Source organism: Hyperolius riggenbachi, chromosome 7 (assembly GCF_040937935.1).
Source record: "Hyperolius riggenbachi isolate aHypRig1 chromosome 7, aHypRig1.pri, whole genome shotgun sequence".
Classification (NCBI taxonomy): domain Eukaryota; kingdom Metazoa; phylum Chordata; class Amphibia; order Anura; family Hyperoliidae; genus Hyperolius; species Hyperolius riggenbachi.
The window spans coordinates 62,600,776-62,616,000 of NC_090652.1; the positions used below are offsets into that span (position 1 = coordinate 62,600,776).

Sequence of the window (15,225 nt, forward strand, 5' to 3'; positions counted from 1 at the left end):
CCCGAACCACGTGACCCGTTCGGCCAATCAGAGCACGTTCGGGTCCGAACCACGTGACCCGTTCGGCCAATCACAGCGCTAGCCGAACGTTCGGGGAACGTTCGGCCATGCGCTCTTAGTTCGGCCATGTGGCCGAACGGTTTGGCCGAACACCATCAGGTGTTCGGTCGAACTCGAACATCACCCGAATAGGGTGATGTTCTGCAGAACCCGAACAGTGGCGAACACTGTTCACCCAACACTAGTGACGGCCATGCTGGACTACTGCGCAACATGGCGAGATTGCTCTTCCTCACTCAGTGATGTCAGGTAATGTGTGACTGCCTTATCAACTTTCCATGGCATTGTTAAAAAGCTTACGTTTTGTTTTTAAATTACATTTTCTACTTGCTGTGTACTTGTTCAGTACCGCTACAATGAGAATCCTATGGAGGCGGGCAAGTCTGGCATTGTGACCCCGGGTAATAGCCGGGGAATGAGGGTTTGAATCCGGTGTGGAGCCTGAGCAACGGCTACCACTACACATCCAAGGAGAGCAGCAGGCAGGCAGGCAGGCATGCACGCCCGCCCCGAGGAAGTGACCAAAAATAACAATACAGGAGGAGGACTTTTGAGGCCCTGCTGTGTATTTGAATGAATGTACTTTAAATCCTTTAAAGAGAATCAGTTATGGCAGGCAAAGATGACACCACATTCCTTTCACGAGAATTATATGGAGGCGGGCAAGTCTGCCATTTGTGACCCCGGGTAATGGCCGGGGAATGAGGGATGGAATCCGGTGTGGAGCCTGAGCAACGGCTACCACTACACATCCAAGGAGGGCAGCAGGCAGGCATGCACGCCCGCCCCAAGGTAGTGACCAAAAATAACAATACAGGACTCAGAAAGACTTTTTGAGGCCCTAATTGTAATGAGTCAACTTTAAATCCTTTAACGGGAATCCGTTATGAAGGGCAAGTCTGCCGTCCATTCAAGTGCAAGTTATGCACTGACTGCCAGGTATAATACAATGTGCAGTCACAGATGATTTGAAAGGTATGCAGTGACTGCAAACAGCCGTTTGTGTAGTGACGGCCAGGCTGGACTGGTGCGCACCATGACGAGAGTGCAGGTGATGGTGGCTTTTCAGCCCATATGCTCGCCCGGCTGATGTAGCTGAATGACAGAACAGTGACTGTCCAGCTGATCAAATTTGGTCTGACCACAATGAAACAATGACCTTATTATCTTTGGTGTGCCACCCCCACCCGAGACACTCATATAGCCGGCGGTCATTGCTTCATTGTGATACGCAAGCCCCTTCACCGCGGCAAGGTAATGATCACGAAGGGGGATGGGCACATGTACATGCCTTTTGTTTTTTTGTTGCAGCCGCCTGCAGTGCAGCCCGAAATATTAGGCAGGCATGTGCACGCCCCAGAAAAATTAGTATAGCGGCCGCTGCTAGCGGCGGCCTTAAAATTTTAGGAATCTGCCTAGAATCATGGACCCTGTTGGTGGTGGCAGAGAAGGCAGTCCTGTTGGTGGTGGCGGAGAAGGCAGTCCTGTTGGTGGTGGCGGAGAAGGCAGTCAAGCGGCCTGCAGGCAGAGATGCTGTGTGTGGGGACTGACTTAGTCTTCGGTCGTGCAGTAGCCCTCCGGGATCCATGCCTCATTCATTTTGATAAATGTCAGGTACTGAACACTGTCGTGGCTTAGGCGACTTCTCTTCTCAGTGACAATGCCTCCAGATGCACGGAAGGTCCTTTCTGACAGGACGCTTGCGGCAGGGCAAGAGAGAAGTTGGATGGCAAATTGAGACAGCTCTGGCCACAGGTCAAGCCTGCTGTAATGATCGGTGTCAACTCACAGAGAGAATCTGATTATTGGCGACCACCTGAAAAGGAGACAATTCGGTGGAAGAACTTTTCAAGTTATTGTGTGCAAATTCCGCGAAGGGTAGAAACTTAACCCATTCGGTTTGTGCATCAGCCACGTAACACCTAAGAAATTGTTCCAGAGCCTGATTAACCCTTTCGGTCTGCCCGTTAGTTTGTGGGTGGTATCCTGATGAAAATGACAGATTCATACCTAAACCCCGGCAAAATGCCCTCCAAAATGTTGACACAAACTGGACCCCTCTATCTGAGACCACATCATCCGGAATACCATGCAAACGGAAGATGTGTTGCACAAACAGACCTTGACATCAGAGGCCAGAGAAGGCCACCAGACACACCTGGTGAGGAGATCCAGAGTGCGAGCAACCCCGGGATGCCCAGCGTTCTTATGGGCATGGAATAGCTGCATGATTAGTAATCGAAAGGGAAGTGGCACAAACAGAACCCCCTCTGGCTTCCCTTCCGGGGTGTCAAGCTGATAGGTAGCTAATGTGGCTACCCAATCCTCCCAGGTCTCAGTGGCTGCGAGCACTACCTTGCGAGGTAAAATGCTTTCGGGAAATGTGGGCTGGGCTGTCTCTGGTTCGAAACATCTGGAAAGAGCATCAGCCTTGATGTTCTTACTACCTGGGGTGTACGTGATAACAAATCTGAACCTCGAGAAGAATAGAGACCAGCGGGCTTGTAGCGGACTAAGCCTCTTGGCTCCTTCGATGTACTCCAAATTTTTATGATCAGTAAACACAGTAATTGTATGTTCTGCCCCTTCAAGCCAATGACGCCATTCCTCAAAGGCAAGCTTGATGGCCAGTTATTCCCTATTGCCCACATCGTAGTTTCTCTCAGCAGGGGAAAACCTGCGTGAGAAATAGGCGCAAGGGTGAATCTTGCCTTGTGAACCCGAGCGTTGAGACAAAACGGCCCCCACCCCAATTTCTGAGGCATCTACTTCAACTATGAATGGGAGGGTAACATCAACATGTCTCAAGATGGGTGCAGAACACTGAATGAAGGCTTCTTGGGCCTCTGTGGACCAGTGATAAGCGTCAGCACCCTTCTTGGTCATGCGAGTGAGGGGTGACACCACCGCAGAAAAACTCTTAATGAACCTCCTGTAGTAATTGGCAAAGTCAATAAATCTCTGGAGTGCCTTCAGTCCCACCGGTTGTGGCCAATCTAACACAGCTGTCACTTTTTGTGGGTCCATAGAAAGACCAGTTGTGGAAATCACATAGCCCAAAAAGGAGATCTCAGTGACCTCAAAGAGGCATTTCTCCAACTTGGCGTACAATGAATTCTGCCTCAATTTCTTCAACACATATCTTACGTGATTTCTATGTTCTGACAGGCTGGGAGAAAAGATCAGTATATCATCCAAATATACTAATACAAATTTTCCCAAGACCTCTCTGAAAACCTCGTTAATTAATTCCTGGAAGACGGCTGGGGCGTTTCACAGCCCAAAGGGCATGACCAAATACTCGTAATGGTCGTCAGGAGTATTGAAGGCCGTCTTCCACTCATTGCCATCCCTAATGCGCACCAGGTTGTAAGCACCCCGTAAATCAAGCTTGGAGAAAATGCTAGCATTGGTTATTTGTGCAAAGAGATCGTCAATCAGAGGCAAAGGATAACGATTCTTTACCGTGATCTTATTCAACCCACGATAATCAATACAGGGTCTGAGCCCACCGTCCTTCTTTTGTACAAAAAAGAACCCTGCTCCAGCTGGGGATCGAGAGGGACGGATGAACCCCTTAGCCAGATTCTCTTTGATGTATTCCTGCATAGCAAGTTTCTCAGGGCCCGAAAAGTTATACAGATGGCCTCTAGGGGGCATACAACCTGATCTCAACTCAATCGGGCAATCGAAACTCCGATGAGGTGGAAGTTTATCAGCTGCCTTGGGACAAAATAAATCTGCAAACTCGGCATATTGCTCAGGTACACCCTTGACTTGCACCTTGGCAGTACAAAGTGCCACTTTATCCAAACAATGAGAGTGATAATACTCTGACCAACTTAGTAACTGGCCTGTGGCCCAGTCGATTTGTGGGGAATGTTGTTGTAACCAAGGCATACCCAGGATGATGGTAGAGGTTGTCATCTGTAACACAAAGAACTGTAACTTCTCTTTATGCAAAACCCCTATAGTACACACTAGGGACAGAGTCTGAGAGAGAGGACGTTTACTCTGCAGAGGAGAGTCATCAACGGCCGTGACCATGAATTGACGGTCCAAAGGAAGCACAGGAATACCCAATTTCATTACAAAATCATGATCAATAAAATTGGCTTCAGAGCCAGAGTCCACGAAAGCTTCAGTCGTGAACACCTGGCTGTTCCAAGCAACGGAACATGGCAGATTCACTCGATTCTTATTTAGAGGTAAAAGTGGCTCGCCCAGGGTACTACCTCTAACTACACCTAGGCGGCAGCGTTTCCCGACTTCTTTGGACAATTCTGTACCACATGGCCTTCCTCAGCACAGTAAAAACATAAGCCCTCAGATCTTCTGCGCATTTTCTCGATCTGCGTCAATCTGGACCGACCAATTTGCATTGGTTCATCAGGAGGGGACTCAGATGAAGAGGAGGCACAAGAGACAAACTTCACCTCTCTGCTCCCACGAGTCTGTTTCTGATATCGTAAACGTCGATCTACTCTGACAGCCAAGGAGATTGCTTCGTCTAGAGTTTTAGGATCAGGGTGCCCTAAAAGTAAATCAGAAACCGGGTCAGAAAGTCCAGCCAGAAACCGGTCTAGTAAGGCAAATGATCCCCATCTAGTGGACCCCGCCCATTTCCTGAATTCAGTGGCGTATGCTTCAACCGTTTTACGTCCCTGAGTGAGCCCCTTTATTTTCCTTTCCGCTGTACTGGCCCTGTCAGGGTGGTCGTATAAGACGGCCATAGCCTTAAAGAATTCATGCACAGACGTTAAAGCCTCATGTTCGGGTGCCCGTATGCCTAGGTCTGTGAATCGCCAGAAAGCAGAGTCTTGAGCAGTGTAACTCTCTGATGCTCAGACCCTGACAAGTTAGGTCTCATCTCAAAATAAGCAAGAACACGGTTCTTAAAATTCTGAAAATCAGATGTATGTCCTGAGAACTTAGCAGGCATATCCATCTTAAAGGAATACTTAAGTCATTTAAAAAAAATGACTTTTACTCACCTGGGGCTCCCCTCAGCCCCCTGCAGCTGAACGGTGCCCTCGCCATGTCCCTCCGATGCGGCTGGTCTCGCCGGCGGCCACTTCCGGTTTGGCCGTCACCGGCCGACAGGCTGTGAACGCGGCTGATTATCCGCCTCCCCGGACGCAATAGCATTGTAGAGGCTGCAGGGGGCTGAGGGGAGCCCCAGGTGAGTAAAAGTCATTTTCTTTAAATGACTTAAGTATTCCTTTAAGATCAGAGACAGAAGGGGATTGTACTGCTTTTACAGCGTTCTGGAGTAATATAACCGACTCAGACATTTGGGTTATCTGAGTCTGCTGGGTATTGACCACCCTGGTGAGAGTGTTTACAGAGGCGGTCAGAACCTCCAACTGGCTGTGCAGTAATTCCATAATGTTTGGTCTGCTGTTCTGTAACAATCGGTGTCTCACAGAGAGAATCTGATTATTGGCGATCTGCAGTATCACCAAGAATACAGATATATACCCGATTATGGATGATCTTCAGAATCACCAATAATACAAGTATGAACTAACCTCTGGACACCTAAAGTGTGAGTGTTTAGTGCAACAGTAATAATGAACACACAAGAATAAATCAGGAACTCCTGAGGAGCAGGAGTCCCTGTTAGCAACAATGAGCAACCAGACACTACTGCAGCCGAGGATCCAATAACTGTTAGATCCCAATCTGCAAGGTAGTGAGACCACCAGATGGAGTGAGGTGATCAGATACTACTGCAGCCGAGGTTCACCTAGACTATAGGAGATCTCAGTTAAGGTTAAGAAACACCTAGATGGAGTTGGTGATTCAGACCTTACTGCAGCAATGTATTTCTGAGGAGCGGAAATACCCAGAACCCCTCAGCCTAGGTTAACCCAGTGCTGAGGGTAGAATAGTCAAACAAGCAGGTTCAGCAACTCACGGACAGAGACAGTACAGAATCGAGAGACAGAATCAGTGTGTAGTGCAATCAGCAATGTTTCGGCAACGAGATCAGATAGGCAAGGTACAGAATCAGAAGACTAGAGGGCAGTCAGACAAGCAAGAGGTCATAACAAATAAGACAGTTCAATTAGTACTTTAAGCTATCAAAGTATCTGACTAAGTGTGGATTCCCAGCTCCTGCCGGTTCTGGCACACTGTCGGATCTGGCTATGGTCTGAGAGCTAGCACTTATAGTATTCGCAACAGCAGACAAAGCACAAGTGACAGGCCAGATCTATATATACTTGGAGTGCTCCTCGCTCCGCCCCTATCACTCAGCCAATCGGAAGAGTTCCTGAAGTCAGCTGACGGGCAGGTCAGCTGACTGCTCTTCTGCTAGCATAAAGGTCCTGTCGCTTTGCACGCGCACGCGTAAGCCTGAATCTCTGAGTGTCAGAGAGGCTCTGACCACTGTCTGCGCCAACATGAAAGCTAGCAGTTGCCGGCTGGGTCATGGGAACCGCCGCCATGCCGCCGGCCACAGCGACGGTACCCCTGCTGCCCTGAGGCCGCATGTTGGAACGTGACTGAGCGGTAGAAACCGCCGGCTGAGACGCAGAGACCGCCGCCATGTTACTCACCGCGGTGGCGGTACTTCTGCTAACCCTCACACCTGTGCAACCAGTAGACCAAGGGTTCATCGTCGCTGCTCGCAGTGTCTACATCCACACTCAAGGCCAGGTAGTCGGCTACCTGCCGGTCCAAGTGTTGGTGGAGGGTGGATCCGGAAGGGCTACGGCGAGGCGTTGGACTAAAGAATGACCGAACGACAGTTTAGGCGTGATAAGTTTAGGTGTGATAAGTTTAGGCGTGATAACTATAGCACCAACTGTATTAGCACCGCAGTGCACAGCTGATCAAAAGTTTTGCGCTAGCAAAGTCTGGTGCGCGCGAAACGTCGCATAGAATTTAATGGCGCTGCTTTGCACGCGGGACTTTGCGCGCGATCTAAACTTATCTAAACTTATCATGCCTAAACTGAGTTTAGCCGTGATAAGGGGCTTTTCACTAGCGTGGTGCAATGGTTATCATGCCTAAAGTCTTTTAGGCATGATAACTGGGTGATCACTGCTTTGTGAATCAAGCCCATAGTCTGTTACCATCTTTTTTTTTTTTTTTTTTTTTTTTTAGGAGTAGGAGGCTAGTTACAATTGTTTATCTCATCAGTTTTTTTGTTTTGTTTTGTTTTACAGTTTAGGTTTGCTTTTAAGGGAGTCTAAAGTAAAAAAAAAAAAAGTTTAACATAGGCCTGGTGCACACCGAGCAGTTTTTGTAGTGGTTTCCAAACCGCTTCCGCCTGTGAAAACGATTGGCTAATGTATTTCAATGGGCTGGTGCACACCAGCGGTTTGAGGTTTTTAGCAAACCGCAAATGTGGGTCCTGCAGCACTTTTGCGGTTTGCAGAAGCGTTTCTGCCTCAATTTAAAGTATAGGAAAAGCTCAAACCACTCTGGAAAACGCTAGATCAGAGCGGTTTTCCAAGCGTTTTTGTTACAGAAGCTGTTCAGTAACAGCTTTACTGTAACAATATATGAAATCTGCTACACAAAAACGCTCCAAAAACCGCTAGGCATGTTTAGAAATCGTCTCTAAACATGCCTAGAATCGTTCTGAAATCTGCTCCAAAAACCTCTAGCGTTTTGCGGATCTGCTAGCAGTTATGGTGTGGACTGCGCCTCACTGGTACACTATGAAGTAGTTTCTGTATGACTAATATAAGCAAACATGAAACCACAATTTACCAGCATTCTCTGTGATCTTGGGGGAGAACATAAGAGTGAAAGCAACTCTTTAAAGGTTACTAAAGCCTAAAATAAAAAGAACTTACCAGCAGGGGCGTAGCAATAGGGTTTGCAGAGGTAGAGACCGCATCGGGGCCCTTGGGCCAGATGGGCCCAGAAGGGTCCTCCCTCAACTGTAGTATTAGCTCTCTATTAGTCCTGTGCTCATAATAATCACTTCTATAGATACTTTGAATAGTGGTAATCATTAACAAGCTGTTCCCCATCCCCTTCTTGCACCTCTGACACTGTAGTTGCCATTGGCAGGTTTTGGTGCGCCGTATCAATTGTTATGTATAGAGTGCTTTGGGGGCCCCATGTGAAACTTGCATCGGGGCCCACTGCTCCTTAGCTACACAACTACTTACCAGGGGCTTCTTGCAGTCCCCCGCAGTCATTCTGTGCCCTTGACATCCTTCTGTGCCCCTCAGTGAACAGCGAGGACCCCCTGAAAGCTGGCTGGCCAAGCACCCTCCTACGCACTGCAGTGTTCTGCGTATGTGCAGTGTGGGAAGATCACTATTGCGCATGTGCAAAACGCTCTTGGCAACGGGAGTACAATCAGGGTGCACACGGCACGGGGCTGCACATGCACAGTAGCCTCTGACTAGCCACACCTTTAGGTGCTTGCTGGAGGGTTGGCGATGGCACAAACACAGGATGTCTGCAGGGGGCTACACAGGCAAAGGATAACTGCAGGGGGCTGCGATGCACAAAATAGATGCAGGCAGCTGCGTGCGCACAGGAAGGCTACAGGGGGCTGCAAGAAGCCCCGGGTAAGTTAAACTGTTTTTTGTCTTTTTTTTTAGGCTTTAGTAAACCTTGAAGCCTTTCTTTCACTCTTATTTTCATTCTCTGAGATCACAGAGAATGCTGGTAAATAGTGAATACTTGTTTGCTAATACTAGTATTATTAATACAAGTATTATTAAAATTGCCAGAAACTACTAAAGTTAACATTTTAGTAACACAATTCATTGGTACAGGCTAATTGTTCAGCAGCATTTGTTATGTTCCTTAGGATTCAGCTGTGCCTGCTTACCTTACTGCCATCGTTGCTTAGTGGTGCTCTTCTTGCACCCGATTATGAGGCCGCAGTCCACTTTACGCTAAGTTCATGTAAATGTACAAAAGCAGCTGTGACCGTTATCCAGCTACGCCCTGTGCTGCTCGGATTATGGCACATATGTTATATCTCAGACGTTTCCTGTTACAGATTTCTCCCCTTCCTGGAATTTGTTGGCAGCCTGCACAGTTTTTACACTGATGCAGTTTCATTTTCATTTTGAGGGAATAGAAAAAAAATTCAGAAGGTAACGGACACAAACGCACAAGACACACATACACACATGCACACGCATACACGTACACATACACACGCACACACATACACACGCACACAAATACACACACACATACACACATGCACACACACACACATATACACGCACTCACATACACGCATGCACACACACACGCATACACACGCACACACATATACACACATGCACACGCATACACGTATGCACACGCACACGCATACACACGCACACACATACACACACGCAAACACATATACACATGCACACACATGCACACACATACACGTATGCACACATGCACACGCATGCACACACATACACACACGCATGCACACACACACATGCACACACACATGCACACACACACGCACACACATACACACACACATACATACATACACGCGCACACATACACACACACATACATACATACATACACGCACACACACATGCACTCACACACAGATACATACACACACACACATGCATGCACACATATACACACACGCACACACACATACACGCATGCACGTGCACACATACACACACACACATATACACACACACACACACACACACACACACAAGACACACACACACACACATACACACACACACACACACACACATACACACACTACACTACACTACACTACACTGCACACACACACGCACACACACATGCTCACACACACACACACATACACACACATACACACACACAAGACACACATACACACACACACACACACACACACACATGCGCTTCCAGTTTTTTAAATTCATCCAGCTCAATGTCTCATTGTGCTCTGAAAGGAAAGCATAGAACAAAGAAGTTAAACAAATCAAGGAAGCTATGAATAAACCAAAATGTATGCTAAACTCATAGCTCACAACTTTCCCTCTTTGGGAACCAAATCCATCTGCCCCCCTTTCTTCATTTGTGTCCCTCTTTCAGGACTGATGTACAGATATGTGTAAATATATGCATTTTACTACTGAAAAATGGGTTTAATTGACTCAACTTTATTCCCATCAATTAAATTGATCTAATTCTTATTTCTATATGTTAAAATGAAAAAAAAGTAATGTTGACAGAAGGACCAGTGTGGTGTGAATGATAAAACTACATGTTTTAGTTCAGATTTCTTTGTCATAGGCATGGCCTGTTAGGGGTGTGGCAGGGGTGTGTCTTAAAGTGTCCCTCTTTCTTATCTCAAAAAGTTGGGAGGTATGCAGGGCCAGCAAGGGCGTAGGGCCCGTGGTCGCAGCGGTCGCCTTGGCGACCGGGCCCGGCTCCTGAGGAGGCGGGGGAGGGGCCCGGGGGGCCCATCTCCGTTTGGAGGGCCATGCGCCCGTTCGCGCTGGTAGGAGGGAGCCGCAGCCGCGGGGAGGGCAGCCCGACCTCTTCCTCCCTTCCTCTCCCCGGGGCCCCCCCTCAGATGCAGAGTAAGCGGCTAACGGAAGCGCTATAGGCAGAACTCACCTCCCTGCGTTCCACTCGCCGCTGATCTCCTTTCTGGCTGGCTCTGCATAGATGTTGTTACACACGCAGCTTCCGGCTAAACAGGAAGCTGCGTGTGTAAGCATCTATGCAGAGCCAGCCAGAGAGGAGATCAGCGGCGATTGGAACCAGGGACGGAGGTGAGTTCTGCCTATAGCGCTTCCGTTAGCCGCTTACTCTGCATCTGAGGGGGGGGCCCCGGGGAGAGGAAGCCCTCCCCGCGGCTGCGGCCCCCCCCCCTCCATTATGGGGATGGGCAGCTACCTAATCTATCCTGGGGGGCAGCTACCTAATCTATCCTGGGGGGCACCTACCTAATCTAACCTATACTGGGGGGCAGCTACCTAATCTATCCTGGGGGCAGCTACCTAATCTATCCTGGGGGGCACCTACCTAATCTAACCTAATCCTGGGGGGCAGCTACCTAATCTAACCTATACTGGGGGGCACCTACCTAATCTATCCTGGGGGCAGCTACCTAATCTATCCTGGGGGGCACCTACCTAATCTAACCTAATCCTGGGGGGCAGCTACCTAATCTAACCTATACTGGGGGGCACCTACCTAATCTATCCTGGGGGGCAGCTACCTAATCTATTCTGGGGGGCAGCTACCTAATCTAACCTATACTGGGAGGCACCTACCTAATCTATCCTGGGGGCAGCTACCTAATCTATCCTGGGGGGCAGCTACCTAATCTAACCTAATCCTGGGGGGCAGCTACCTAATCTAACCTATACTGGGGGGCACCTACCTAATCTATCCTGGGGGCAGCTACCTAATATATCCTGGGGGGCACCTACCTAATCTAACCTAATCCTGGGGGGCAGCTACCTAATCTAACCTATACTGGGGGGCACCTACCTAATCTATCCTGGGGGCAGCTACCTAATCTATCCTGGGGGGCACCTACCTAATCTAACCTAATCCTGGGGGGCAGCTACCTAATCTAACCTATACTGGGGGGCACCTACCTAATCTATCCTGGGGGGCAGCTACCTAATCTATTCTGGGGGGCAGCTACCTAATCTAACCTATACTGGGAGGCACCTACCTAATCTATCCTGGGGGCAGCTACCTAATCTATCCTGGGGGGCAGCTACCTAATCTAACCTAATCCTGGGGGGCAGCTACCTAATCTAACCTATACTGGGGGGCACCTACCTAATCTATCCTGGGGGGCAGCTACCTAATCTATTCTGGGGGGCAGCTACCTAATCTAACCTATACTGGGAGGCACCTACCTAATCTATCCTGGGGGCAGCTACCTAATCTATCCTGGGGGGCAGCTACCTAATCTAACCTAATCCTGGGGGGCAGCTACCTAATCTAACCTATACTGGGGGGCACCTACCTAATCTATCCTGGGGGCAGCTACCTAATCTATCCTGGGGGGCACCTACCTAATCTAACCTAATCCTGGGGGGCAGCTACCTAATCTAACCTATACTGGGGGGCACCTACCTAATCTATCCTGGGGGGCACCTACCTAATCTAACCTAATCCTGGGGGGCAGCTACCTAATCTAACCTATACTGGGGGGCACCTACCTAATCTATCCTGGGGGCAGCTACCTAATCTATCCTGGGGGGCACCTACCTAATCTAACCTAATCCTGGGGGGCAGCTACCTAATCTAACCTATACTGGGGGGCACCTACCTAATCTATTCTGGGGGGCAGCTACCTAATCTAACCTATACTGGGAGGCACCTACCTAATCTATCCTGGGGGCCGCTACCTAATCTATCCTGGGGGGCAGCTACCTAATCTAACCTAATCCTGGGGGGCAGCTACCTAATCTATCCTGGGGGGCAGCTACCTAATCTAACCTAATCCTGGGGGGCAGCTACCTAATCTATCCTGGGGGGCACCTACCTATTCTAACCTAATCCTGGGGGGCAGCTATCTAATCTATCCTGGGGGGCAGCTACCTAATCTATCCTGGGGGGAAGCTACCTAATCTATCCTGGGGGGCAGCTACCTCATCTAACCTATACTGGGGGGCACCTACCTAATCTATCCTGGGGGCAGCTACCTAATCTATCCTGGGGGGCAGCTACCTAATCTAACCTATACTGGGGGGCAGCTACCTAATCTAACCTATACTAGGGGGCACCGACCTAATCTAATTTATACTGGGGGCACCTACCTATCTAACCTATACTGGGGGCACTTACTTATCTAACCTGTATTGGGGGCACCTAGCTAGCCTATACAGGTGGCAACTAAACTGGCTACCTATATTGGAGGCACCTACCTAACTAACCTATACTGGGGGCACCTACCTATCTAACCTACGCTGGGGGCAACTATTCTGGCTACCTATATTAGAGGCACCCACCTAGCTAACCTGTACTGGGGGCACCTATCTATCTAATTTATACCGGCGGCGCCTGCCTATCTCACCTATACCGGGGGCAACTATACTGGCTTACCTATGCCTGACTACCTATACTGGGGGTACCTATAGCTGGCTATAGGGATTTTGATATGTGTGTGCATCCGTCGGGTGTTGTCGGGGGAGGGGGGATGTTGTTGCCGGGGGGGGGGGGCCCACATCCAGATTCCGCATCGGGGCCCAGAGGTTTGTAGCTACGCCACTGAGGGCCAGATTTACCATAAAGCAGTTTAGGCTCATGCCTACAGGCGCCAACGATGGAAAGGCGGCTCACTCCGCTCCCCAAGTACCTCCCTCCCGCCTTCCAAGCAGTGGATAGGTCTGGTTACCTAATACTGAAGGTCACCTGTAGCTACCTATGACCAGTGCTGCTCGGATACCACTTTTCACTATCTGGAACTAATTTGGATCCGGATACCCCTCTATCCTATCCGGGTCGGATATCTGGATCAAAAATTTTTTAATCCGAATCTAGGTCGGTGATCCGACCGGATTCGGATATCCGGATTGCAAACCGGAAATGGTCTTTTAAACACCATTTAACCATTTTAGAAGTTAAAAAGTACCAATACCACCTCTCTCTCCCTCTCCCTTGGGTTAGAATTTGTGTGATGTCAAAAGCCAGCTCACATACATTGGCCAGGAATTAAACCCAGGTCACCTGCTCGGGAGGCAGCTGTGCTCACCATTATACCACCAAAGCCTGCCTAGCATGAAGCCTAGCATGAAGCCAGCCTAGCATGTACTATTGTGATATACCCAAGAGAAAAATGACTTCAGAAAGATCATGTGCCCCCCTGGATGATGCTGGTGTAACACACACAGCAAAGAACAGCAATTTGAAGTCTGGAAGATTCCAGGGCAAGGGTGGGAAGGATGAAAAGCTAGGTGGCCATGCAACCATTCCTGCTAACCTAAAGCTTACTTGTGTCTTACAACACATTGGCGTAAGACTTTACCAAATCCAATGCTCCAATATGGGGAAGCTTCTCTCTTTGCTGTTTTTTTTTTTTTTTTTAAGTGTGGTGTCACAGTTCACTCATCTCTTCAACTACAAGAAAGGCCCAGGAGTAGTCTTAGCTACCGTAATATCTATGTTACGGCAGGGCCCTTATTACGTTTTCTCTTACAGGGCTATGGAAACCGTTTTGCCCATGCGATAAAGCAAGGTGCAAAAATGAAATCATAACTAGCAGAGGATGGTTTCAATCCATCAACCTCTGGGTTATGGGCCAGGGAGGGAGGGATGGATGGATGGATTGTGCTTTTTGCCACTGAACCAGTAATCGGATTCGGATATCTTGGAAATCCGCGGATATCCGGATCAAGGGTGAAACTATCCGCAGATAGCTTTCCGGATTTAAAAAAAATCCCAAATCCGAATCGGATACCTGAAAAAAGTTTGGATATCCGAGTCTACCCGGATATCCGGAATCCTGTTGAGCAGCACTGCCTATGATGGGCAAGGGAAGTAAGGGAGAAGTGACAGCCAGGACAGCCAGCACACTTGCGGTGTGGTGTAGTGTCCGTAAGTTCATGGAGGGCGGAGTCTAGGGTGCCAAGACATCTGTACCTATAGGCTCCTGTGAGGTAAATCCGGGCCTGGAGGTATGGCTAAAATTTTAATTTGAAACTTTTTATTAAAGAATTTTAACAGAAGTAAACTGATCAGTGGTCATTGCCATGAATTCTACATTTCAGATTGGATGAACCAATGCAATATGCATAACACAGCAGAATAGAGTCAAATGAATACTAGTTTTACAGTTAGCATTTAGCAATTTTGCAGATAATATAGGAAATGCAGCTCCAAAGAATGTAAAGACACACTGATAGGTACTGTTGCCTTTGCCTAATATAGTCTCTTCCATTCCTACAGCTTGTATAAGCCCAGATCACTGCTGCAGAAGCTGGAATACAGCATCTCAGTAAGGCTCCTGTTTTGGCCTACTGTTTCCACTACTTACATTTACAGGTGACATTGCTGATTCTTTCATACAGGTCAGACAGCCAGCCAATAACCAGGTCTCTCTTCCAATAGCCCATATGAGACCATACTGGTATTGCAATAGCTGACACACGGTCCATCTCAGGCCCACCTCATCCTCCTGCTGCTGCCTTTTAGCACTATTTAAGCCATTTATATTTACCTTTCTGGGTGGCATTGCTGATCATG

The 15,225-nt window shown here is 48.5% G+C and overlaps 1 protein-coding gene across 2 annotated transcripts in view; it reads right to left on the reverse strand.

Annotated features, from left to right (window-relative positions):
• LOC137524326 (interferon-induced very large GTPase 1-like) overlaps positions 1-8,966 on the reverse strand; it is a 182,672-nt gene extending 173,706 nt beyond the window's left edge. For both annotated transcript variants that reach the window (XR_011022658.1, XM_068244058.1), the window contains exon 1: positions 8,867-8,966. Coding sequence is in view for 1 of the 2 variants with exons in the window: in XM_068244058.1 (XP_068100159.1) it covers positions 8,867-8,877 (11 nt within the window). In the remaining variant the exon portion in view is untranslated. The remainder of the gene's footprint in view (positions 1-8,866) is intronic.
• Positions 8,967-15,225: the final 6,259 nt, after the last annotated feature.